The following is a 27043-nucleotide window of genomic DNA, read 5'->3' as shown; positions in this document are numbered from 1 at the left end:
CCACAGTGCTTGGAAATGTCTGTCTTTGCTTGGGTCAGTGTGCAGAACACCCCAGAACCTCCATCTGTGACTGGGAGAGCTGTTCTAGCAGCCAGGATCAGTGTTAGCTGGACTGTGGAGAGTTTCCAAACCCACATGTCTAAAGGTGGGTGGCAACCATCGCATTTGAGATGTCCATGGAAGATGTGAAAGTCTGAATTCCCAACCCTAGGTGGGAATTTACAGAGATATAGATAGCAAACAGAAAAAGTTTGCAAGAGCAGTTCCTCTATTGATGAAGACCCCAGTGGTATCAAGCAGAGCCTCACAGCTGCTCAGTGGCTTGGCCTGGGGGATATCAGCTTTCCCCAAGGGCGATTATAATTTTAACTAAAAGGGCAAACACACATTTTAATTTTAACTAAAACACTGGAATGCAGAACCCTCAAATCCCACTGAGCAACACCTCAGAAGACTCCTGTGTGCCAGGCACCTCCTTCCTGCTGGAGGACAAGCAGCAGAGTGGCTGTATGTAGGGGGATAGAATATAAGAAAATAAAGATAGTGTAGAAAGTAATCTTACCCCTAAGGAGTTGCAGCTGGGCCAATTATCAAAGATTAGGAATAGGCCTGACTTTAACAGGCCACACTGTAAGCAATGAGAAGAAGAGTGCTGTAAAGAGTGGGGTGGCTGGGTGAGAAGGGGGCTGGAGTCAGTTGGCTGCTTTGTGAAGAAGAAAGAGTCAGTGCTCTGAGGAGCTGCCCACAAGAAACACCAAGAAGGTGTGAAACTTTTGCAATAAGGAGTCAACAGTATGGAACCCCTGCAATGAGACGACAACAGGCAAACACCCATTATAATTTTAACTGAAACACTGGAACGCAGAACCCTCAAGTCCCACTGAGCAACACCTCAGAAGACTCCTGTGTGCCAGGCACCTCCTCCCTGCAGGAGGACGAGCAGCACAGTGGCTGTACCTCTCCAAACTGTCCTTCCCCCAGCTTCTCCTTGAGGCGCAGCTGCTGCCGGGGGAACTCCCCCACAGAAATGTCCTTCTTGGTCAGGGAGTCCACGGTCAGGGCAGGCACTGCGTACATGTTGTTGCCAGTGACCCCCTGCAGGTGCACGATGTCGGTCTCAGCATAGTGGGGCACGTTGTTCTGGAAGCCTTGGTGAGGAGTGGACTTGGTCAGGTCGGGCTCAGCGTAGTCCCCGCTGCACACTGAGGGGAGCAGAGACAGGGGAGTCACACCCCACTCCCTCAGAACCACTGGGGCCCAGTTCCCACTCCTCCCAACCCCATCTCTGGGAATTTGCTGCCTTGTGCTGAGGGACACCTACATGGGACACGTGGGAAATAAATTTGTAGAGAATCCTAACAGAAGACTCACATAGTATGTATCTGTATGCAAACTTTGAAATAAAAAATACTAATTAAAAATACCATAAAATAAAACAGATATTATTAAAAGAGAAATAGAACTAGAAACAAGTTTCAGAATATATAATAAAGAAATAAAGAAATATATAACAAAGAAATAAAAAAAAATAGAAAAATAAAAGAAATAATAAATAAAGAAATAAAAATAATAAATAAAGAAATATATAATAAAGAAATAAAACTAGTTACTTAAAAAAATAAAAAAGATACATTGTACTAAGACCCACCAAGAGTAATTTTAAATGATTAGCTTTAAAGCATTTACAACATGGTATAGCAAAAGCTAATAAACAAAATACACTTAAAATGTATTGTAGTTAGGGAATAATTACCTTCTAATTACAATTATAACATCTATATTGTCTCACCCTTCACATAAAACTAAAAATAAAATAAGAGTTTTTAAAACACCTCTCAGTTGTCCCATCTCTAGTCAAAAAAGGGCTTAATCCAACAGGGACACACTGCTCTGTTTTACAAGAACAATACCTGCGAGCTGCCAGCAAATTCCTGCTCAACACAGCCTGTTCTAGCCAGCCCAGACAGGGAGGCGAGTCTGAAGTGATTTTCTGTTTCTGATTTATCCTAAGTACAATCAGTTCCCATTACCTGGTGCAGGGATGTTGTTTGCAATGTCAAACTTGCTCTAGATTCCCTCCTGTAACAAGAAGTGATGGAGGCTTCCATTTCCCAGGACCCCTGGTAGCAAACTGCCCTTTCTCTTACAGCTTATTCACATAAATATGGGGCAATGCTTTAGAATTAACTCCCTGCAAGGTCAGTATTACCCAGAACATTTGTTCTGCTTCAAATTCACACCCTGGCTCAATCCAATCAGTCTCCCTGGGTAGAATAATGCTGGATCTTAGCAACTTGTCAGTGTGAGGAATGCAGCACTGCCCTTCCATTCACTGAGTACTAAACATTGTTGGAAACATTCCCTTCTGTGGGGGTCCAAAAGCTCCCCAGGGCTGGAAGCCAGGACACCACAGACAATTCCCTGCTCTATTTCCTTCTGGTGTTTCTACAGGAATTTCAGAGCCCTGGCTGCAGGAAAAGGTGTTAAAGGTCTTCTCCCAAGAATGCTGCAGGCAGCATCTCTAGAAATGATGTGTGATTGCTCTGACTGCCCAAACCAGCTGCTCAAAGATGACCTGGGTAATAAATAAACAGTCTTCAAATAAAACAATAAAAGGCCAGACCCACTGCTGCTCCAGCTGTCACAGCTCCATGCCAAGAAGTGCCAGTGTTCCACAGCACTGCCTGAGCTCCCTGGGTTATTGCATTGCACAGGAGCCAAAGATGGCAACTTGGCCACTGACAAGTGGCACATTTTACAATCTGACAGAAATTATAAAAGAAGACACATGCAGCTTTCAGAGACTGATGATGTTACCTGAATCCTCTGCACTTTGGGAGAGCTCTGGAAGCTTTTGCAGCAGTGTAGCTGGCTGGTGGTATTCCAAATCCAGAGGGAAAGCACGTTCATAGGTGGGATTTGACTGGTGGATCTGGGTCTGGTTGTTGGCAATGGTGTAGCTGTAGAAGGAGAGGCGAACAGTGGCATCCTCCTCCAGGATTCGACGTGGGGCCTGCAGAGGAGAGGAGAAAAACCAAACCAAAACACTGAGGCAATGTTCAGCTGTTAAGTAATGCCTTGGCTGCAACCACAGCAACTTCCAGTAACGTCTTGGACAGGGCTGGCATCCTCCCCTGCTGTGACAGCAGCTTTAGCCACTCCATGGAGCTGTGCTTTTCACATAGTTCTGAGCTCATTAGGGTTAATGATTAGTTCTGAGCTTGTGTCTACAAAATAGCCCCATTGTATTACCTTTTCCAACCTTTTTTGAACATATTGCTTCCAAAGAATGATGATTATAATCATCAGGAGCAGCAGAATAATAGCCACAAGGCAGCCCACGAGGATGGAGGTGTTGGAGTCATCTGCCTTCTCCCCTATCCAGGTGCTGGTTACAGAAGATGTGGTTCCTGCAATCACAGAGAAGGAGAATCTGGGGTTAATGCACCAGAGGTTTTCTGTGCCAGGCAACTCCCTACAGCCTGGTAGAGAAAAGATCCTGGGCAGCTCCCTGAACATTAACACCAGCTGTGTTCACATTTTGCTCTTAGCAGAAATTCTCATTTTGGAGGCTCAAAGAGCTAAGAATTGTGCAGAGAACTTCTGCAATCAAAGATTGCTGTGAGCAGAAGATTCCTGCAATGGATCCATCCTAGAGCAGACAGTGCTCAGAGTTTCACTGGCTCCACACAAGTCCCCAGCCCACGTTCTGGGGCAGCCCTGGCCAGCTGAGGCTCAGGGGACTCTCACATGCTGCCCTGTGCACCAGGCACTGATCAGGCCATCCCCAGACCTCCAGAAATGGAGGGAAATACCAAATTAACTGGGATGCTCCTGTGGAATTCCCCAACACCAGAGCCCTTGGCATGGCCAAGGGGCAGAAGCCCTTACCCCAGGTGCCCTCAGTAGCATTGTGCTCTGTTTCCAGGAGCTCCGTGGTGCTTGTGGCTGCTGTGACAAAACTGGGATTCACACTCTCCATGTCTGTGGAAGGAAGGGCAGAGTGTCAGCCCAACAAACCCTCCCTGCTCCTGCCAGCAGCCCCTGCAATCCCAGCCCCAGCAGGAGGGAGCTGGTGTTCAGGCAGCAGAGCAGGAACAGGAGGGGCTGCTGTCTGCAAGGTAAGCAACAAGCAGCACCCAGGGAATTCCTCCCTCAGGAACGTCCTCTCACTACAGCTGATTAGAGACTTAGGAGTAGAAAGCTACAGCCACACCTTTCCCTGTCAGTCCTGGTGGTTTTCTCCAAAATTTTTGTCCTTTTCCCTCCAGAGACTTTTAAAGCACCTCTGCATCACAGTTAAGACATAAGGAAAAAAAAGTCAGCCTCTATTTTTTAATAGTAATTTTTTTAAAATAACTTTTTAATCTGCTAAATTTGGTCTCATAATCTCTAGATATACTTGAATTATTCCTAACAAAATATTTGGTAAAAAGAAGCAAAAATCAATGTCATAGCCAGCAGGCAGCTGGGGAAGTGGAGGCAGGTACTGGTCTCTTCCCTCTGGTGACCAGTGACAGCACTCAAGGGAACAGCTGGAGCTGTGTCAGCTCAGGCTGAGCTCAGGGCAAGGTTCTTCCCCCAGAGGGTGCTGGCACTGCCCAGGCTCCCCAGGGAATGGGCACGGCCCCGAGGCTGCCAGAGCTCCAGGAGCCTTTGGGCAGCGCTGCCAGGGATGCCCAGGCTGGGGCTGCTGGGGGGGCTGGGCAGGGACAGGAGCTGGATTTGATGATCCTTGGGGTCCCTCCAGCTCAGGACATTCTGTGATTCCATGAGATCAGCCAGGGATGTGCTGAATTATCCATCATCCATGCTGCAACTGGTGCTGGCACAGGCCAATTGTGCAGGCAGCCACTCCCCCAGGAACCTGAGCTGGAAATGTGGATATTTCCTCAAATCAGAAGCACTGTGCTCTCCTGGCTTTTCATTTCATGCTTCACTGTGCAGCCTTTCAGAATCAATCAGTTTGCAAACCCCAGGGTGATAAAAAGGAGCTCACATGGATTTCTCAGGTACAGAACAAGCTCAGTTTCCTTTTCCTTTGCTTTGTGGGAGACAGGGCCTGGACTGGATGATCCTGGTGGGTCCCTTCCAGTTCAGGATACTCTCTGATTCTGTTACAGACATTTTCTGAAGAAACCTTTTGCTAGGATCTTTTCTCCTGAGAAGCTGGGAACCTTCAGCTTCTCCATGTTTTGCTACTTTAGAATGTGATTTAGGGAATTGTTTACCCAGCATGTGAATTGTTTTTACTTGATGACCACTGCCAGCCAGCTATGTCGAGGCTGTGAGCAGTCACAATATTTTATTATTCCTTCCTTTCTAGCTTTCTGATGTCTCCTTTCTCTTCCTTTAGAATAGCTTTAATATATCATTTTCCTTTAATACAATATATATCATAAAATAATAAATCAGCCTTTTGAAACATAGAGTCAAGATTCTCATCTCTTCCCTTGTTGTAGTTATCTGCAAATTCCACATGATTCTGTGACCTGTTTCAAAAAAAAACAACTGCTCTACAGTCCAAGTTTTGGTTGCCCTGGTCGTGCTTCTCCTCACATGCATCAGCATCAGCCTGGAAAGCACCCACTGCACCTTTCAGCCCCTTCAGTCCCTGTACAACTGTGGGAACCCAGGAAATTCCTCTGGCTGCCCTGGAGGACTGGAGACCCTTGTCAGGGGGCTCAGAGACCTTGGCACAGAGCCCAAGACCCCTGTGCCTTTGATTTAGCCCTTGGAAAAAACAATTACCAACCTTTATATGAAGGATTACAAGCCACAGAAGTTTAAGTAGAATAATAGTGAATTTATCATGGGGTGGAAAAGTAGATTTTGGGGGTTTTAGAATGGGGGTTCAGGGGGCAAGATGGAGGAATCTGGGCATGTCCAGCCCTTCTTCTTCTTCTTGGCCTCCATCTTCTGCTGTGATCTTGGCACTTTTAGATTGGTTTAGAGTAGAAGCTCACTGTCTAACATGGGTGATAGGTATTGGAAAATAATTGTAAATAATGTTAATATAGTTTTTAGTATAAAGACATAACACTGCCCAGGGGCAGGCAGAGTGCCTGGAACTGTCCTGCAGAGTGGACCTCAGCTGGACAGGAGAAAATATTTTATAGATAAGGAACAATAAACAACCTTGAGACCAAGAACTGAAGAGCTCTGACTCCTTCTTCAAGCACCAGGGTGGGAAAAGAGACTTTTTAACTTTTCTCGGGCAGATGCTTTAGTAGGGGTAAGCATCAAGATTTAGGGCCAGGCATAGTGGGGTATCTAACCCCAGTGTGGGCCCTGGCTTTCAGGGAGTTCAATTAATCATTGTTCTAAGATCTTCTTTGATGGGGAGGCCTTATTGGCATCTTGGGCTTGTGACAGCACAGTTGCTTTTTAATCTTAGCTACTTGGATAACATGTGACTACTCTTTAGGCCGTTATAAGGTTAATTTGGGTCAGGCACAGGATTTACCAACCCTAGATTTGCTATGGCTAAGTCAAGTTTACACTCATTGCTGAATATTAACTACTGCTGAGTACCCTCAGAGGTCACTCTGAGCAGCGAGAGAGCCCGAGATACAACCTCCTCCTGCCCCTGTGCAGCCACTGTCCCACCAAGCCCACACATCCTGCATGCACAGCAGCTCCTCTGCTCCCTGTGCATTCCAGGAGTGCCTGGCTGAGGGAGCTCTCACCTGACTGGAAGGAAATCTCGCTCATCATCATCCAGGTGTCGGCGAAGTAGAAGCGGCACAGGATGGCCTTGCCCACGCGCTGCTGCAGGGGCACGGTGACAAACCTGGCACTGGGGTTTTTGTCATCCAGCACCGTGGCCACCCCCACGGGCTCGGGCTCCCAGTCTGCGATCAGCCTGGGCTTGAACAGACACTCCACCCTCTGGAAGATCTTCACCCCCTTGGAGAACATGTTGTTGCAGTGCACCTGAGAAGAGGAGCAGGGGATCCATCAGAGAGGAGATTTACTGGCACCTAAATCAAGCCCCAAGGGTGTTCCACTCAGGAAAATTTTCCATTCCCAGTATGTCCCTGTATGAATGCAGAATGAGTGACTTCTTCCAGTGTGCAATGAGCACTCTGGGCAAAAAGCTGTTCTGAAACAGCTCAATTTTACCTGCAAAAGCTACATTAATGGTCAGATCCCGACAGGCTCTTCAAAAGGCCCATATAAAAATCAATCAAGCCTGTTATTGATTATTCAATGGTTAACTTTAGATTAGTATGAATAATCAATTTTGGATACCCAATCACCCCTTAATCAAGGGTTACCCAAAGTTGATTAATTGTACTAATCTAAAGCCTTGCAGACCAATTCTCTTTGAACATTTAACCTAAGAAGGGAAGGAAAAAACACACCTAAACTCTTAGTGTTAAAATGCTGGTATCATTTGAATTGCTTGACATAAGTAGCTGGAATTGTTAGGCCACAAGCTGAACTTTATTTGAACTACATGGCCCTGTTCTTCAAGTCAAAGATGGATTGGAATGAGCCCTGGAGCTAATAATCTGATCATTAATAAAAGTAAAGATGGATTGTAGTGAAACTTGCATGTAACAATCTGATCATTAATAATAGAATAGACAAAGCTGCAGCTTAAATATTACTCAAAGATCAATGGCTGGAGTGAACAGCCCATAGATCCTGGTCTGTGAACTGGAACAACCATGTTAAAAAAATGAACTACTGAACCCACCACATCCCCCACAGAAACCAGTCTGAGAGGCCAGTGTGCAAACAATGGCACAGCAGCCATTTGGTAATGAAACAGAGAAGAGCATGGGGAATCCAGACCCTGATACTGCCCTTGGATTCTTCTTCTGTCCCTCCTGGCATGAGGGGTCCCAGGCATTTCTTTGTCCTTGGTCGCTCTTTTGAGATACCAGCTCAAGGTATGACATATCACAATTGATCTCTGCCATTAGATGAGAATTGTGTCCCAAATTTCTTTGCATTTAGAAACTTTTAGCAGCTGCAGCTTAAGTTAATTCCTTCCAAAAGCCACAAACCAGGACAAACCCAAGCAGTGTGACAAACCCCCTGACATACACCTGCTCTGGTTGCACACCTTGAAGACAACTAAAGGGTCTCAGTTTTAGGGAAATCATCATCTCTCCCATTCTCCTAGTGGCTCAGCACCAGGGTGAGCTCTGTTATGCTCAGAATCTGTAAGCAGTTCTGTTAAGCTCAGGGCCACAATATCTCAGCACTGTGGCCACTGACCAGCAACCAGAAGAAATAAGGTGACTCAAAGCCTTCAGTATCCCTCAGCCTGCTCCATTCCCACAGCCACAGTGGTCCAACCCCTCCCAGAGACCCCAGGAATGATTTCCTGGTGACTGTGGAGCATTTGCCACTGTGACAGCAGCAGTTCCCAAATCCCCTACAGCCCTGAACCCTATTAATTGCTTGGCCTCTGCAAGGTCCTGCAGTGAAGCACTAATGAGGACAACAGGCCTGATGAGTAGCAAAAAGACAAAAGGACGGTATTTGCATATAATTAAGACCAGATGAAGCTTAGACAACATTATTCATTAAGGAGAAACAGTCATTCATAAGCAGGCAGGAAAGCCTGATGCCTGGAATATACAATTTGTGCCATATTTGGACAGGAGTTGGATCTGTTTCCATCCTGGACTGATACAGAGACATTTTCTATTGCAAACATCTCCTACTAAAGTCCAATTTTACAGCCTGCAAGCCTATGCAATGCAGTTGCAATGTTACTGACATTAATTTTTAATAGTTTCTTGAATACTAGGAAAGCTCAGAGGACTGGGATAAAGCTATCAGATAAGATGCAAAAATTATCCACAGACCACTTGGTCTGTACAAAAGAAATGCAAAGCTGAAGGAGGCAACATTCAATAAATAATGAAGATTAATTTATGCTAATCAGAACAGCTTTTTAATTAGATGGTAGATGAAGTAGCTGTTCTTATGATCTGATGTGTTTGTTTTATAAAGATGGTTGTGTTTATGAGACAGATTTTTGGAAGGCATCTGTCTCCAATTAGCATAGTGTGGGCTTGTGTATTATATTAATTTGATTAAACATTATCAACTAGTAAGTCTTACAAATTTTAAGGCAGAAATTCTTCTCTGTTTTTCTAAGAGGAATGCATTCCTAAATCAACATTATTTGCTGCTTTTTTCAATGGCCTGAGGGAGACAGCAGAATCACCAGCAATAAAATAAACTAAATAGGAGGGAGGGAGTTTCCTAAAATAATCTCAAGGACTGACTCATGTCAGGGTAGTGAACTCAGGGACAAAATCTAAGTGATGCTTTCCACACTGGACTTTTATCCTGGATATAATAACTTGGAACTGATTTTTAGCATGATCCCAAAGCCTTAATGACCACTGGCTCCCTCTGTCTTGGCTTGGAGGATTAATATCATCACAAGATTCACAAACAAAGAGGAATCGTCCAAAAGCAGGAAATTGGTACCATTCTTTTATGCAATTTGATGGAAAGCCTGCATCCAGACCCAGATTCTGTACCAAAAAGAGTAATCAGCAAAGAAAGAAAGGATTGGGTGGCTGCTCCAAAAATGACCCTTGGTCTCACCAGGAAGGCACTGAGAAATCTGCCAACTTAGTATACTGAAGCAAAGATTAAAAGAGTGGTTTAATCATGGTTTAGAAGCAGAAGGTTCCTGAGAAGGCAGGACTCTTTTTTTGCCAGCAAAAGCAGGCAAACAGCCAAGGGTTGCAAGTTAAAAATAGACAAAATAAAACCAGAGTAAGTAACCACCAAAACAATTTACTTAAGGATGTGGTGGGTTCTCCTTCATTTGAAATCTCTACAAGAAAAGCCACCAATCCTTTTTAAAAGATCCTGCTGTTTACTACAGACTCAAAGTTCAACTCGTGCTTTTCCTGTGTGTTTAAATAATTTCCCACAGCACAAGCACAGGCTGAGGCATCCAGAGAAATGTTTGGTCAAAATGGAAGCACAGCCACATTCCTTTACCTCAAGGGTCAGTAAATCCTACATCCTAAATCCATCCCAGCTGCCTAAAAACTGTTTCAGGTGTCTGCTTTTTATTCCTTCAAGTCAAATACTGGGAGGAGAGCCTGAGCTCTGAAGAAGCAAGTGCTCATCTGCTTCACGTGTCTACACTGGAAAACTTGGGATATGTCCTGCTCAGATTCTGGATTCAGGAGGCACTTCAATTGGGAAGAGTTTGTGGAACTCAAAACTCTTCCCAATTGGGAAGAGTTCTCAAGGCCAGGTTGGATGGGGCCTGGAGCAACCTGGTCTAGGGAAAGGTGTCCCTGCCTGTGGAAGAGGGTGAAGCTTCAAAGTCCCTTCCAACCCATTCAATGCTCCAAAGGGGCAAGCTGGGAGCCCCCAGACCCACAGGCTGTCCCCTGGAGAGGGAGCAGGCTGAGTTACCTTCATGGAGGTGAAGTTCCTTGGGCGGTCAAACTGGAACTCCATCTGCACGGCGCCCGTGCTGAAGCTCTCGTTCCTCCAGCCCACGTAGTCATAGCCCGGCCACACGCGGTACTGGTGGCTCTGGGTGAAGTCATCCAGCCCCAGCACTCCATCTGTGAGCTGGCCCAGCCCTCCATACAGGTGCCTGGCCAGGGAGAACCAACAGTCAGCCAGAGCTCCAGTGGGAAACCACATGCATCTTTTAACTGGTTCCACTGGAATTTCCAAAACTTCCATTTTCCTGCTCTAGACCCATCCTGGGCAGGAACTCACTGTTCTTATGCAGCAGCACCTGGATGTTGTTTGGGCTGAGATTTTAGCATCATTCCCAGCTTGGGAAAAGGCAGAAGTTTTTGCACTGCTGTGAAGGACCAACAGCAAAGCTGAGCTACAGGCAGAGCCTTGGAGAACAAAAACAGACACTGTGGAAAATGACACTATGTTCTGCCAACAGAGCTGGAGCTGCAGCATCTCACCAGGCATGGCAGGAACACTGCTCCATCCTCTGCTGGGGGAACTTGTGGGGAACATCCTGCAGGCAGGCACAGAAAGGCAGGAAAGTGGGAAGTGAGACCATGGGCAGCTCATGAGCCACAGCCAGGCCTAACCAGATCATTTCTGGCATTGTTCCTAAGAGAAGAATGTTACTGGATCTTTCCAAGGCTGACTGGACTCTTTGCCAGGACCCTGCCTCACCCCACTCCTGTGTGAGGGTGCAGAGCCCCTCAGAGTTTCCCAGCACTGTTCCAGAGTAGAAGATGCCAGTGTGGCACAATTCTGACCCCTCTGCAAGTCCACCCCCGCTGAGCCCTCCTGTCACTAGACCACAGGTACAGGTGCCTTTGAACTCCAAGCCAGGATTAAGAGCTGGAAGAGGCACATTCCTACCAGTCAGGCACATGAACTAGAGGCTAAAATAGTTTCAAAGAGTCCTGGCTTAGCAGGTTGGGTTTTGTGCTTACATCTGCAGCTCCCTGACATTCCCAGGGACCAGCTGTCCACCAGACTCAGGTTCCTAAGTTAGTGCTGAACATTCAACACCTATTCTGTACATAAAAACCTTTTTTTTAAAACATCCAAGCTCTACTGTGTCAGCCCAGCTTGAAACCAACAGATATATATATATCAAAACATTGTTACCAGCATTTTCCAACGTCCTACAAGCATGAAGAAGTGTTTGTTTGGGTGTTGCCATAAGGTAGGAAAACCATAAAGAAAGGCTTCATAAAATCAGACCTGCACTCCTTGTCAGGCTAGCCCTTTGTAAGTCCCTATGTGAAAGGGAGACTTATCTTAGTGAGAGCAGCTCATTAGCATAACAATCTATTCCTGGGTGAAAAACAACTTACACCTGTATAAACTGTTTTTACACTGTTAGATAGAAAAATGGAAACTATCTCTCACAAAGAACTTTTCCTGCACATACACACCAGGGGTTTGAGTGACCAATCCATACAGAATAACAACTTGTTTCTGACCAATAAATTGATTGGCAAGAAAGCTCCTGGCCAATGGGAGTGACACACAAGATCTGCAAAACTGTATAAAAAGGAGTTCTGTGAATAAAGAATGGGCTTTTTCCAACATGAAAAACATGGAGTCCCAAATGGTTTATTCCAATATTTGGGATACAAGGTACCAGTGACAGGGTGAATAGGAAAGAATTTGCACTGTAACAGTGAGAGACCAGGACAGCTTCTCCCACCTGCGTTCCTGGTAGCCATCGTAGGTTGAGTCATTCAGATAAACGATGGGGAAGCCAGGAGCTGCTATTGTCCCTCCTTCAGGGATGCTGTAGGATGCCAAACCATCTGAAAAAGAAGGCCATGCACCTCAGAAATGCAGCAGCAGCAGCCTCCCATGACCTGTGTGTGTGTGACATTTCTGTATGTGACACAGACCAACAGCAGCAGTGCCAGGGATCCCCTCCGCACACCTCGGGGGGCAGGAGAGCCCCAGGCAGGGCTGCTGTGCAGTGCCAGGCTGGGGGGGTATTGTAAATCAAAGGCAACCCTGACAAAGGGGAGAGAATGATGAGGAGGACTCTGTGGATATCAGAAAGCTAATTAATTACTTCATTATACTATACTATATACATTGCATCTAAACTGAATCTGCCAAGCACTCACTCTGCACACACCTGCTCACACTGCACTCAATCTCGTGGCTGTCACCCAACAGTCCCAACACACACACACACACACACACACCTGGCCCTGACAGGCCAAGGAAACAAAACATCTTCACATTGGATAAACAATTTCCATATTTCATTCTGCTTTGGCACAACACAGGCACAGCGAGCGATAAGAATTGTGCTTTTCCCTTTCTCCGAGGTTCAGAGAATGTGAATCTCAGAAATCCTTGGAAAGAACTGTGCCTTGCTTTTCTCTGTGGAGAGAAAGGTGGCAGCAGGGAGGGGCTCACCGTGCCAGACGCAGCCATAGAGCTCCACCCTCATGCACACGGTCATGGGCGCCTTGGTGACGGGGATGAGGCGCACGAAGCGCGCGATGATGGGCGGCCGCAGGTCCTTCAGCACCACGTCGTAGGTGTCAGTGTTCCCTTCTATCACCTGCAGGACACAGAGCCTTAGCTGCAACCTCTGTGTTGGAACCCAGGACAGCCTTCTGGTTGCCCTGGATGGCTCGAGCCCCTGTCAGTGGGCTCAGAGACCTTGGCACAGAGCTAAGGACACCAATGCCTTGGATTTTAACCCATGGAGAAAATCACCAGCTTTGTGAGAAGATTTACAAGCCAGGAGAGTTTAAGCAGAATGATAGTTTGTTACGGTGTGGTGTCATGGTTTGCCTCAGATAGCTTGGGTTTCTCCCTGAAGATTTCTTCCCCACCTCTCCTTCCCACACCCTGACCCCTCCCAGCACTGTCTGTCAATCCTGGAATTCCAGAAGGGCCTCGAGTGATTGGGCTGAGTTCAAAAGATGCCCTCTACCCCTGGAGGGACATTGGGCCATCCAGGTGTCCTCTGTCCCTTGAGACTTCCCCCCCTGGTTGGTGGTCTCCCATCTGCCTTCCCTCCCTCTCTCCCCGGGGTTCAAAGGAACAGAACCACGCAGTTCAGGGAGTTCTGTTGGAGCTGGTGCTGCATTCAGAGGCTGTGGGCCAGAATAAAGCTCTGGATCCAAACCCTCCATCAGAACCAACTCCTTTCCTTCACCATCACCTTAAAGCTTCTCCACAGAGGGAAACCTGAGGAGCACCAGAGCTCCTGCAGGCCTGGACTTGTCTGCAGTGCCCAGCTGCAGCACCCAGCCAGCCAAAAGTGTCTGTGGGGTGAAAACACCACACACTCAGCCGGCCTAAAGTGTCTGTGGGGTGAAAACACCACAGTTCCCACTTTTTGGTCAAGTAGCAAGGGCCAGACAAACTCAGGCACATCCTGTCTGGCTGTATTGGTAATTATTCCAATAACAGCTTGTCACAGGATGGAAAAGTAGAATTTTGGGGTTTTTAGAATGGGGTTTCAGAAGCCAAGATGGAGGAATCTGGGCGTGCCTTGTCCTTCCTCTTTCTTCTTCTTAGCCTCCATCTTCTGTGTGTTGGTGGCACTTTTGGATTGGTTTAGAGTAGAAACAGACTGTTTAACATAGGTGATAGGTATTGGAAAATGATTGTAAATAAAGTACACATAGTTCTTAGTATAAAAAACTAACACCACCCTGAAGGTGGTCAGTGTGCCACGGACCGACTTGCTAGACAGACCTAAGCAGGTCAGAAAAAGAATATATATTTTATTATGTTTATTTTCTGTATAGATAACAGAAAATAAACAACCTTGAAAACCACAGCCAAGGAATCCTGACTCCTTCTTCAATTGTGGGGCTGGGAAAAAAAGACACTTTGTAACACTTTGGGGTCATCTCAACACCAGAGACTTTGGGACCTCTCCCTTTTATTATTGAAGGGATGGCACCACAGTCAGGCTAAGAACGATTTCTTGCTCAGATAAACTTCAGTCTCAGAGGCTGTGAGATTCACAAGAGCAAGCAATTGGCCATAGCTCAAGAGTAGTCACAAGTTGTTCATTACAAGACAATATGTAACTTTCTAATCCAATGGACAGCTGCCACAAAGTTTATTTTGCTTTTCTAACCTATCACCTTTACTTACTTCAACTGCACTGTGGATACATTTATCCAGTGGGTTATTATCACATGAACACAGATATGTTTCTATTCTAACATCTAAATTCTTAGCTTACTCTATACAGTTACACCCCTATATTATAAACCCTTCAAAACCCTTCACCATCTTATCAATACCGTTTCCTACATTATAAACCCTTCACCATCTTATCAATACAGTTTCCTACATTATAAACCCTTCACCATCTTATCAATGGTTTCTCACTTACTTCAGGCATATTCTTACTTACTATAACTTTGTAGTCATAACTATAAAACCATAAGTTTATGATTTCTCTACTTAATGTCTGTGTATTTTATTTTTACATCAATCCAAGCTTCTTCCAAGGCTGCAGATCAAACCCTTCAGTGCCTGTGGGAGTTTCTATCTTTCCATTTCCCACACTCCCTTGTTGTGGTGCTGGGCAGCAGAGTGGTGCTTCTGTGTCCCCTTGTTTGGGACTGGGGAGTTGCCAGGTGGGATCTGCAGGGGGGAGCTGCTGCTGCTGCTCCTGTGGCTGCTGGGGTGTGAGGGGTGCTGCCATTTCACCTCCTGCCCACTGCAGACCCCCCCAGGCAGCACTGAGGGAGAAGAGAGAGGCAGCTGGGGGTGAAGGTGTGAGTGGATGTTGGAGATAGTTCCAGTTACTGGATGAATGCCCTTCCTTCCAGGGATCCATGGGTTCCAGCAACAGGAGCAGAGCTTGCCCTCATCCCCTGGTGGAGGGTCCTGATGTCCTTTCTCCACAAGCCAACACAGTTCCAGAGGTGCAGTGGTCGTGCTGCACAGGAGGAATCTTGGACTGAGGTGTTCAGCACCACCTCACCCACCCCATGCTGCAGTGCAGTGACAGGCAGGGACCCTCAGCCTTCCCCTCAGTGCCACCATTGTCCTGGGAAGTCTCCACTGTTTATTTTGACTTCCCCTCCCACCCCACAAACAGCTTTTGTAACACGAACCAAAATGTGAGGGATGGGCAACATAATGGGAATGGCAAACAGCTGATCAAAGGTCTGGGTGAGCAAATAATTCATTAACAAGATAAAAGCTGTCACCAAATACTGCACTGCAGATCCTGATGGGACTTCCAAAGCACCCTCAGTGCAAGGAAACACCACACCCAGTACCTCTCTAGTCTGGCTTAGGTCTTCAGATTCCACAAGGCAGCCTGAGGCAGGGTGGCCAGGTCAGACAGCTGCAGGTGAGAGTCCCAGGGGAAGTTTAACAAAGCTTATGAACACAGCCCCAGCTCTGTGCTCAGGTCTGGAGACAGCATGAGGTAACTGTGGTGAGCAGGGAAGCCTCTGAGTGTGGCTCAGCACATTTCCCACTCTCTAAACTCTTTCCTCCTCAACATCCACACACCAAACACTGCCATCAGACACCCAGAAACTCCTTAATTCCCTGCCACCCACTCCAATTTTAAATCCCAAACAGGCATCTGCTTGGCAAGATGCAAGATGCCCCCAGGGCTGTGTTCTATCCCCACCTGTCAGAGCTGGGGCAGTTCTCTGCTGTCCATGGGCAGTTTTTTCTTGATCTGTCCCACAGCCAATCCTCCCTGCAGGAGATCTCTGCTGTCCATGGCCACTGAGTGTCCCTGCAGGGCTGATCCAATTCCAGCATCCCATGGGGAGATGCTGCACCCAGGGCAGGAGCCAAGCATTCCTACCTGGATCCAATCTGAGCCTGGCACAGCACAGCAGCCTTTGCCCAGTGCATTGCCAGAGGAGCAGCTTCTGCTGCCCTGCATGGCCAGAGGGAGCCCAGGCCCATCTCCAGCAGCCCTGGAGCTGCAGAGGAAAACTCCCCCCTTGTGCAGGATCCCTGCTCCAGCAGAACCACAGCTGGCACTGCAGGAGGGCTGAGCCCCCATGGGATGGGACTGAACCCTGACAAAGGGTGTCAGGGCATGTTCTGACTCTGGCAGTGGGGGGTTTTCTGCTGTTTTGTATTACTGCATTTGTATCTTAATTTTCCTAGTAAAGAACTGTTATTCCTACTCCCATATCTTTGCTTGAGAACCCCTTAATTTCAAAATTATAATAATTCAGAAGGAGGGGGTTTACATTTGCCATTTCAGGGGAGGCTCCTGCCTTCCCTAGCAGACACCTGGCTTTCCAAACCAGCCAGTCAAGCAGGATGAGGAGGATGTGCCCTGCAGCCCAGGCTCACTCACCCTCCCTCCCTGGCGGTTCCTCCAGGAGATCCAGCGCTCCCCGTTGCGGCTGTAGTCGATCCGGTACGCGCGCGCAAACTCCTTGCCCGTGGCGCGGGCGTGCCGGCCCTGGGTGCCCACCAGGGTGATGAAGAACAGCTTGTGCAGGTCAATCTGCAGGAACTGCACATCTTCAGGCTCCAGCAAACCAGCTGGGCACCAGGCTCCATCCCCCTCTTCCCTCTGTAACCTGAGGGGAAAATCACACGCGTTAAAAGGAGTCAGATTTCCGATTATTAATTGAGGGGACACGCAGAACTTTGAGGACTGGGAGGAAGCAACAAAACCAGCAATGGCTACCAAATCCTCTGCCTTGGGATGAGGTCAGCTGAGACTCAAATCCTACAGGTTTGCCCTATACAGAACAGCTCCTCAGTCCCAGACACCTTTCATTAACTACCTGGAGTAATTTTTCCCCCAGACATGAATTTCCACATTGATCAGAAACAACCCTGCTGCTCAGTAGGGAGCTGCTGGCTGCTCTGTAGTACCTTGCTGCTCAAGTGCATCCTCACTGCTCCTAAACCCCATGTGGTAAGGCCTGAACTTGACCACCTCCTGCAGCTCTACAAAGCTCAAAGATGAGCCATCTTAAAAATACATTTTAGAAAGAAAAGATCTGTTGGAAATTATTCTGGGTAATTTCAATGCATATTTCACATTTCCTGCAGTCTTCAGAGCTGCTGGTGTAGGATGCTGCTAGGAGAGTGAAAGGAAGGTCTCTGCTCCTAAGCTGAACATAGTGAGAGCTGTAGTTGTGACAAATTTATCTGCACACCAAAAATGGGTGGGTTTTTTAGCAACAGGATTTCTTAGCCAACAGCAAGCCCTTGAAGCACCCTTGGCTTTCAGACAGTGACCCCATCTCCAACTGATGGGATCAGTGAGGGCATCAGGGAAGGTGGTACCCAGGAGGAGACACAGAGGGTCAAGGCTCAGGCCAGAGAAGATTTTAATCTCTGGCTGGTCAGCTGTTTGTGCAAGCCTTTCTTACACTGGAATAACAAGTAAAGCTCTAAAAAAGGCAGGAAGGGTGACTGCAGTGACAGGGACAGACATCTGCATGGGACAGCTCTGACCTCTCACCACATGAGGTCAGCTTCATGCCTTCACCCTGTGGACATCCAGCAAGGAGAAGATGGTAACAGATGGCAAGTGGTGCCCAAAGTGTTTGCAGCACTGGAAATAAGCCACACTCAGAGGAAAAATCTCCCAGGCTTCAGACCCACAGGCCTGCTCAAACACCATTAAAAACACAGCATCACTGCTCTACCACAGACTGAGAAAAAATAATATTTGAGCACTAGGAGAATTTTATGGTTTTGGAGTGCCTGAATTCATTAAAAAATATATGTATCAAAATCAACCTGAAATTTCAGTCTGACTTGCACCAAAGCTGTAGGATGTTTGATATCACCACTACAAGCCATTCCAAGGAAACTCACATTTACAACTCTTTTATGAAACATCAGTTAACAGCTTTGAGAGAAATAAAATGACCCCAAAAAAATTAAAAGCAAAGCTTATGATAAAAACTGTAGGCCTCCTTGACAGTGAAGAAAATAATTTAGCTGCTTGCTTAACAATTCCTTAACTCTGCATTTCCAAGGTTTTTGAGGCAGAGTGAGCACAGCCCATTTCCTCAATAGGATGCTGTTGAAAAGTTCATCCTTGTAAAGGATTTCCTATGATTTAGTTTAAAGCACTCCACAAGAATCCCAGGGGCCCTGTCCCTGGCTGACCTGTAAGTCACAAATCCTTTGGAGATTTATTCAGAGTGACTGAAAGATGGGCTCAGAGGCAAGCCTGAGCCTGCAGTCCCATCCCCTGCTCACAGCAGAGCCAGCTCCAAGGCTGCCCTGTGTTCCTCAAGGCCTGGTACAGCCAAGTCCCCAAACACTGGGACACCACCACCTCTCTGGGTCCTCCTCCCACCACTTCATCCTCATGGAGAAGGATTTTTCCCCTTAATATTTAACCAGAATTTCCTGTATCACAGCTGTGACCGTTGCCATGGCCTCCTGGCCTTTCACTGTGCACTACCCAGATATTTTGTTTGAATACAAAAAGCAGCAAACAAGGTTTTAAGGGTGGGGGATCTTCTTCCTCCACCACATATTGGGTATCTAAGGGAAAAAAAGTGTAAGAATGTGCTCTTTGTTGACAGAGTGACAAAACTATCTTTTGTCTTCTTAAAAAGGAAAAAAGCTCAAAAGTTTTTCTCTTTAATTAGTGAAAAAGACACCTCATAGGACTTAAGGGACTTCACTTTAAACTTCAGGATAGCTAATTAGATAGGAGCTAAAAAGTTTTGCCTGAGCAATTTACTAGGACAAAAAAAAGAGAGAACAATAAAACTAAAAATAATCACTTTTGTGAAGTGTTTTACTAGGAGCAAAAACCTCTTGCACCTAGCTCAGTTTTTCTCTTTACAGAGTTTTGTTATTTTGCCTTTAAAACCTTTCTGTTTCAAACACTACCACAAAAACCATCCTGCTAATTTGAAGCCTTCTAAAGCAGCTGAACTATCTTGGGTGTGAAATAGATCTCCAAAAGCTTATGAGACCTGGCTCAAGGAGACCCTTATATCAAAAAAGGATGAAATGAGGAGTGAGAGGTGAACCCACCGTGCATACTGGGGCCCTGTGGAGTCGTACCACTGGCTGGAAGCAGTGATGTCCTCGTCCCTGATGGTGCCCTCGTGCATCCCCAGGGGGTAACGACAGATGGCTGCAAAGGGCAACACAGGCAAGCAAACAACAAAGGTCAGCACTCATCCCTTTTAAAACCACCAGGCAAGTTTAATTAAAAGGCTGTCATGCCCTGAGAATAAACATGGTCATGCTAAATTCAAGAAGAATGCAAAAAAAAAAAAATTGAATGCAAAAGAATGCAAAAAAAAAATTGATTAAATACATCATAATTATCACAAATTAAAATTATAAGTAATACATTAGAGTATCATTAGTAGTATCATTCAGCAGAGCTCAGCAAGGCAAAAACTTTACAAAGAAACATTTTAAGAGCATGAAATCCCAAATTATATTATTGTTAATATTGAATAGGCCCATTTTACAATGGCAAATTATTCATCAATAATGATGTGACATAAAAAGGAAGCTTTTGTCCAAGATTTTTCTTCTCCTGGAACAAACTGGATGCTTGACTTGTGCTCAAATGGGAACAGTTATTACCTTCAGCAGTTCAGATACAGGGGAGAAGTTAAACACCTATTAGAGATAAGTCATGGAAGCATCTGCTCTGTCCTGCCACTGCAGGCTGCAGCTCCCTCTGACCCTGAGCCCCTGTCCATCCATCCTGCCTCCTCCCAGCCTGCTCCTGCCTCAACTGGAGCCAGCATTTCACCCAGCTTGGGAATGCCCTCTCACCTGGTGCCTCCATGGAGCACAGACACACCTGGCTCAAGCCATGCATCTCCAAAAGCTCCCCACAACAGTTCCCTGCAGAAGCAGCTGATAAATCCCAGCTGGCCTCGAGGTTCTCTCTCTCCTGCCAGTCTCTAAACATGCCCTGGAATATCAGAGATGTCTGGGCAAACTCTAAATCTGAATGTATTCACTGCCAGCCACAGGGGCAGTTCTGGCTGCCTCTCCCTCAGGCAGGGCTGCCCTGGGTGTCCTCCTGGGTTCCCAAAATCCCAGATGGGCTGGGTTGGAAGGGACCCTGGAGATGATCTCCTGCCACCCTCGTACCAAGCCTGGACACAGCTCAACAGGAGCTGCACTTCAAGGGTCCTCTGGGTCCCTTCCAAGTCAGGAGATTCTGGCATTCCATGAAACCCATTCAGCAGGCTCAGAAGCTACAAGACAGGACAGAGGCATGAAAACCTGAATGCTGTTATCACTACACAGAATAAAGCACCTCAGGCTGCATCACGGCCTGACAGATCTGATGTAGAAATGTTTGCAAACAGAGGGTGGGGCTTCAACAGGGTTTGCCTGCAGCTGTTAGGCACTAGATCAGTGAATGTGTGATGTGCTAAGCAGTCCTAAATCATGGGGTAAAGGAGATGGCTGGTGAGGTGACAACGTTCACTAATGATACCAGGTTATTTAATATTTAAAATATTCAATATTTTAAAAATTCAATATTTAAATAGTAATAAATGTGAAATAATTATTTAATAAATTAAATACTTAATATTGTTAAATGGTAAATATTAAAAATAGTATATTTAAATGCTTTAATATCCATTTAATATTTTTTTAATCATGGGAATACCTATAAAACAAACTAGAATTAGCATTACAGCACTGCATGTATTCATGGTCAGATGCCAGGCAGATAAGGAATAGAGCTCTTGCTCCTTCCTTCCATCAAAAGGCAGAGAAGGCAACACAGATGATGAAGGAAAGACCTGCAGCCTCATCTTTACAAAAGGGATTACTGAAATATGACAAAGATAATTTACATTGAACAATAGATATCGTTGCTGTCTCTCAGAACACCAGAACCAGGATGCATCAAAAGGTGAGGTAGGAGAGTTCAAAAATAGAATATAAATCCTTAACCTATTAAACACTCCAGTGCCACAGTTTCCCATGAGTTCAACAAACCAGCTGAAGAAACTCACAGCCACCACAAGCAAATAAATACCCAAGCAGTGGCTCTGGAGGCTGCAGTGAGCTGAGGGGATCCCTGGGGTAAAACTCTGCTGTGTGCCAGCCCAGCCAGAGCCAGAGGGACCTGGAACCACCACAGAGTGATAGCAGCTTCCCCGCAGGTGAACTCAGTGTGTGGTGTCTCTCTCCTTGGATTCAATCAACCAGGCAGCAGTGGAGAGCTCTCTATGTGACTGACACATGGATGGCACCTGGACAAACCAACATTCAGCCTGGGCTTGGTCAGGGGGCCTGAACTCCCCACAGCAAACTGGTGCCTGCTGGGATCCAGCCAGGAGCCCCAGGCACAGCTCCCACCCTGCACAACCAGGTTATCTGGGGAGCCAAACCAGCCCTGGCTGTCTTCATCTCACCTGTCCCAGCACAGCCCAGCACACCCTGACCTGCTGCTGAGCTGTGGGTAAATGCACAGAGATGTTCCAAAAGGGTGGGGTCAGCATCTGAGAGCAGAAAGTGCTTTTTGTGCTGCTGCAGAGGCAGTCCTGTGTGCTCACACCTTATTTAAAGGTCAGACACACACTGGCCAGCAATGCCATGGAGAGCTGCTTAGGAAGGACTCTGGGGGACTGAGTCTTTGTGCAACCCTGCACAAAACCCATTTGGTCACAACTCCAGGGCTGGCAGCAGAACCCAGTGTGTCCTTGCCATTGAGGGATGCACTCTGAGGGTGGCCACAGCTCTCACCAACACCAGCAGCATGAGGCTCTCACCAAATGCACCTATTTTGAGCAAAACCATCCTTGGGCTCTGTCCAGATGCCACCAGGACCCTTTGCTGGGCACTCAGGAGAGCTTAGGGCCCAGCCTGTCTGTCAGGGAAGCAAGACAAGAGACTCAGCAGGACCCTGCTGCACAGGTCTGAAATCAGCCCCAAATGTGGGTTACAAGGCAATGAGGACAAACTTCAGGCTGAGGGGGACAGGATAAGCCATGGAGCCTGTGGCATCAGAGCCAGGAGCACCAGCTGGGCCAGGTGCTGGAATCTGTCTGGGAAGAGCAGGGCCAGCCCCAGGCAGAGGCACCAGAGCAGCTGGGGGAGCTGAGGAAGCAAAGCTGCCTGAGGATGTCACAGGCAGAGCTGAGAGGGGTGAGGGGTTATTTCTTGATGGAAGATTCTTGCAGCAATCACAGAGCTGTGCTCAGAGCCCAGCCACCTCCCTGGAGCTGGTGTGGAAGAGCTGTTCCTGCAGCAACCACCACCCAAAGGAACCTGCACAGGGCTGGCCCTGCTGCCTTCCCTCTCCTCTGTGAGGTTTGAAACAGATGGCAGCCCCAGTCCCAGGCTGGGCTGTGTGTGTGGTGCAGGGAATGCTGTGCAACAGGGAGCACAGGAATGCTGCTGAGCTCCCACACAACCCTCACTTCACTTCTGGCTGCTTGCAGCACAACCTCAAACCTCTGCAAACATCCACAGGCCAGAGCAGGGTCAGAGCCAGCCACAAAGGGCTCCAGACAAACAGAGCCAGCCCCAGCAGGGCCAGCCCAGGCCCTCAGGGTAGCCCTGCTGCCTCACCACACCTTCAGCCAAGCTGGAAAAGGATTAAACTCATTTGTTTCACAGACTGTCTCCAGTTCAAAACACCTCATCACAGGAATTTTTGCAACACATTGCAGACCATTATCTTACTTATCTCCATCATGGCTGTATCCTGTCAACTGGTGTAGGATAAGAGGCCCTGCCCTCCACAGGGACTCAGGCTCATATCCTTGTCTCCACCCTATCTTTGTGCCAGGCAAGGTTTACATCTGTCCTTCCACACTTGTCTCTCCAGAATGCCCCGTGCTGGCTGGACAGCTGGGGCTGATGCTTTGCTAACTGGAAATTTGTTTTCCACAGCAAGCACAGAACCTCTGAGCCACTCTGGAGCGAGGTTTGTTCTGCAGGACACACAGCCAAAGTGCTGGAGGGAAATTCAGAGCCCAAGACAGGCCTGGGTGGCAGAGAAAGGACAATGTCCATGTGCCTGGGCCTTCCAGGGATGGGCAGGAGTGTCCCACCCCAGCACAGCTGCCCAGGAATGTCTCAGTGCAGAGGACATTTGGGAGCTGCATCAGTGATTATGTCTACATGCAGCCCTCACACTCAATCCCCAGGAGAGGCAAAGAAAGGAGAGGAGGAGCACACAGAAGGTGGGAGAGGAGTCCCCTCCCAGCCTGGCAGCTCCTACCAGGGTTGACTTCGGTGCCAGAGGGCTCAGGCAGGGAGGCCAGCAGCAGCATGCAGAAGATCATGGTAGCAACTGGAGGTGCTGCACAGGGTCAGACGAGTCCTTCAAGGGCAGCAGCTGCCATCTACATCTCTGAAAGACAAAGCAAAGAGAGAGGATGAGTCCTCCAGAGTCAGGACTGCTCTGTGTCATTGCCTCGTGATGGGCTGGGCAATCTTCCCTGCCTTCAAGAGTGCCTTTGACCTCAGCCCTGCTCTGCTCATCACCAGATCAGAGGCTTAGAGAGGAACCAATGATCACTTGACTGTTCACACCACCCCTAAAGCTCCCAGTGCAATCCATCTGCCAGGCCCTCAGCTGCCATGGCTCCTGGGTGGATGGATGCACCCTTTTAACTGCAATTAAACACCTCCAGTGCAAAGCAATCTCTCCCTCAAAGTAATCTCTCCCTCACCAATACTTCACCTCCCTTACTAAATGAACAAACAGTGAAACTGCAGCTACAAATGAACCTGGGCAGTCCAATCAGGCTCCCCAAGCAGGCTTTATCCACCTAAACATTGGCACCAAGTAGCCAAGCAGGCACCTTGGAACTTGCCACACAACTTAAAGGTCCAGAGCAGGGTAAAATAATCTCTCCCTGCACATCCACACTGCTGCAAAAAGTGCATGTGCACTCACACAGGTGATGAGCACACTTCATTTCCTGTTTGGAAACAAGGAAAATAGCAAAGGCCTAAATTGGCAATTTCATTGGAAAGCCATGATAACACCTAAAGGAACAGGTCAGATCAGCAGTTTTGTGAATTCTTTGTGCCCACATTCACTACAAAGAGCCTTGAGAGGCTCCATCCTGGAGGATAATTTTACAGAAGACAGGTTAGAGGCTCTGTCTCATAATGGAATGCCAGGAGAAAAGAAAACAGAACAAATCAATAAATGTAAAGTTGCCAGGACCCAAAGCTGTTTGCCCAAGAATCCTCGGAGTTTCAGTAAAAAGGCAACACTGAATGTTGGGATTTGTTAGTGAAGGAGGAGAGGCTATAAAAGGGCCCACCATTGTGGCAGTGCATGCATGCATGCAGGAGCATCAGATGCCATTAGCTCAGAGATTGGTAACAAAAGGCTCTTTTTCCACCCAACATAATTAAACTGTACAAGCCATAGCCCTGAGCTGCCCTGGATACCCAAGGAGCACAGCTCCTTAAACCCAAAGGTAAAACCTTTGGCTTGGGAAATCCCCCAGCTGCAGATTGCTGGACATCCAGAAGCTAAATCGGGGTTAGAATCACTGGAGCTTGCCCTGTTTTTATTCTCTTTCCTAAGGATTTGCTACTGGCCATTGTCCCTGCTGGATTCCATCAGAAAAGATGGCTCTGAGCCTGAAAAACAACTGAGGGCCCTCTTGGGAAGGGAGCCAAACACACAGGCAGGAGGGGGAGCTCATGCTGGGTGGCTGTGCCCAGCCAGGCAACCAAAAAACTCCTTAAAATCACCAGGTCCCTCCTGTCCCAGCCTCCTGCTGGCTCCCTGCACAAGCCCCCTGGCCAGGCTGGGAAGGGGCTGTGATGTCCCCTGTGGGTGAGCCTGCAAAAGCAAAGCACAAGCCCAGAGCCCAGCAGGAGGGTCTGGTGACCACAGATGAGGTTTTGACCAAACACTCTGCAGCTGTTTGTTCATGCCAGGCCATCCTTTCCTCCTGGAATGGAAGGAGGTGAATCAAAGTGAATCAAAGCATCCTTAGAAGAGGTCCAGGAACAAGCAGGAGGAGTGGATGGCATCTCCTAGCATTCCTAAAGGAATTCCATGGGGAAGAAGCAAAGACAGTAACTGGGGCAATATCTGATGCTTGAAGAAATAAGAGGCTGGGAAATGCAATTTCCAGTTTTCTGGCTCCAAAACAATGGTAGAGCATTTCTCTTTGCCTCAGAGTTAATCTGAGAGACCTCAGCCCCAGCAGCCTTCCCCAGGAGCACATGCAGCTCTGGTTTGGACCAAACAGAATTTGGTGATGAAAACACTTAGCAGAAAGGATTGCTGCTGAAAACACAGATTCCTACTATCCCAGGGCAGACTGCAATCCCCAGAGAGAGGAGACTTTGTGTACTCAACTGGAGGGAGACTTTGTAGAGAAGTTTTGGGGCAGAGTTTGAAGACAGACTTGGTGGGTGCTAATTTATGCAGGTGATTTTCTAAGGTGTGCTGGGAGCTCCCAAAGCAGGACCTGCAAGGGAACTGCAGAGAATTCAGCCCTGGGGGAGGAGACAGTCCTGTGGCAGGACCTGAGAAAGGGACCTGTCACCAACACCAAGGCTTTGACTTGAGCCACCTTCGTGCAGGAGGTGATGGGAGCTCAGCAGAGACCTGTCTGGGGGTGCCCTGGCCATGACCCAGATCAGCTGCAGCCCAGGGGTCAAGTCTGGCATAGATCCTTCCTGTGGGTGCCCAAGCTGCACCAGCCACTTGCTGGATTAAGGGTTTTTTTGACCTAGAGATGGGGCAACTGAGAGGTGTTTTAAAAACTTTTATTCTGTTTTTAGTCTCATGTGAAGGGTGATACAATACAGATGTTATAAGTCACGCTATAACAATCAGAAGTTAATTATTTTGTAATTATAGTATATAATAAACATTTCTTAACCTATCAGTTTTAATCACACTATGCTATAAATACCTTAAAACCAACCATCTAAAATTACCCCTACTAGTGAGTCCTACAACATCTTTCATAATTCTATTTCTCTAAAGTATCTAGTCTTATTTACAAAGCCACCCTTTGAAACTTGTTTCTAGTTCCATTTCTCTCTCAACAGTATCTTAGTCTATAGTATTTTTATATTAATATTTCTTATCTCAAAGTCTACATACTATGTAAACTTTCTATCAGGTTTTAAGAATTTTCTACAAATTCATTTCCCACAGCCACTGACCAGAGCTGCAGCTTGTTGAGGAGGCCCTGGAAGGAGAAGAGCAGCCTGGAGATGTGTCCCAGGTGACTTCTCAGCTGCATTTAGAATTTCCCAACAAGGAGCCCTTAAATGGCCAATGACACCACACACAGACTGCACACCCCCATCCTCCCTACAGAGCCTGGCAAACTGTGTGAGCTCCACCAAAGCACACAGGGATTTCTCTCCAACCTGTCCAGGAATAAGGGGAAGGATGCCTGGACAGCACTGAAACAGGGACTGTGGTTAGGCTGAGGGCCCAAGCCCCACTGCTGGAACAACAAAGAAATGAAAGCAGCCCCACACAGCAGTAAATGTTCAAATGCCTCCATTTCCCATCTGGTCCAAAAGCCCAGCAAAGAAGGATCAAGAGCAGGGCATCTTCCACCCTCTGCATCAGCACAGCCCTCACAGCCCAGCTGGGGCTCACCTTGACACTTAACATGAGCGCTTTCCTTTGATAACA

The 27043-nt window shown here is 47.3% G+C and overlaps 1 protein-coding gene across 3 annotated transcripts in view; it reads right to left on the bottom strand.

Annotated features, from left to right (window-relative positions):
* Positions 1–27043, bottom strand: part of LOC118693440 (discoidin domain-containing receptor 2-like) — a 64622-nt gene that overhangs the window by 12917 nt on the left and 24662 nt on the right. For all 3 annotated transcript variants that reach the window (XM_054516954.1, XM_054516955.1, XM_036394023.2), the window contains exons 2-12: positions 23630–23761; positions 19447–19549; positions 16781–17009; positions 12883–13030; positions 12161–12266; positions 10414–10600; positions 6690–6936; positions 3892–3984; positions 3253–3410; positions 2818–3013; positions 958–1202 (exon numbers count right to left, since the gene is read on the bottom strand). In XM_054516954.1, the coding sequence (XP_054372929.1) occupies positions 958–1202; positions 2818–3013; positions 3253–3410; positions 3892–3984; positions 6690–6936; positions 10414–10600; positions 12161–12266; positions 12883–13030; positions 16781–17009; positions 19447–19549; positions 23630–23693 (1776 nt within the window). In that variant the 5' untranslated portion in view covers positions 23694–23761. The remainder of the gene's footprint in view (positions 1–957; positions 1203–2817; positions 3014–3252; positions 3411–3891; positions 3985–6689; positions 6937–10413; positions 10601–12160; positions 12267–12882; positions 13031–16780; positions 17010–19446; positions 19550–23629; positions 23762–27043) is intronic.

The sequence above is a fragment of the Molothrus ater genome, chromosome 20 (assembly GCF_012460135.2).
Source record: "Molothrus ater isolate BHLD 08-10-18 breed brown headed cowbird chromosome 20, BPBGC_Mater_1.1, whole genome shotgun sequence".
NCBI lineage: Eukaryota > Metazoa > Chordata > Aves > Passeriformes > Icteridae > Molothrus > Molothrus ater.
The sequence above is the reverse complement of the archived record's forward strand: the minus strand, read 5'-3'. Positions and strand labels throughout refer to the sequence as shown.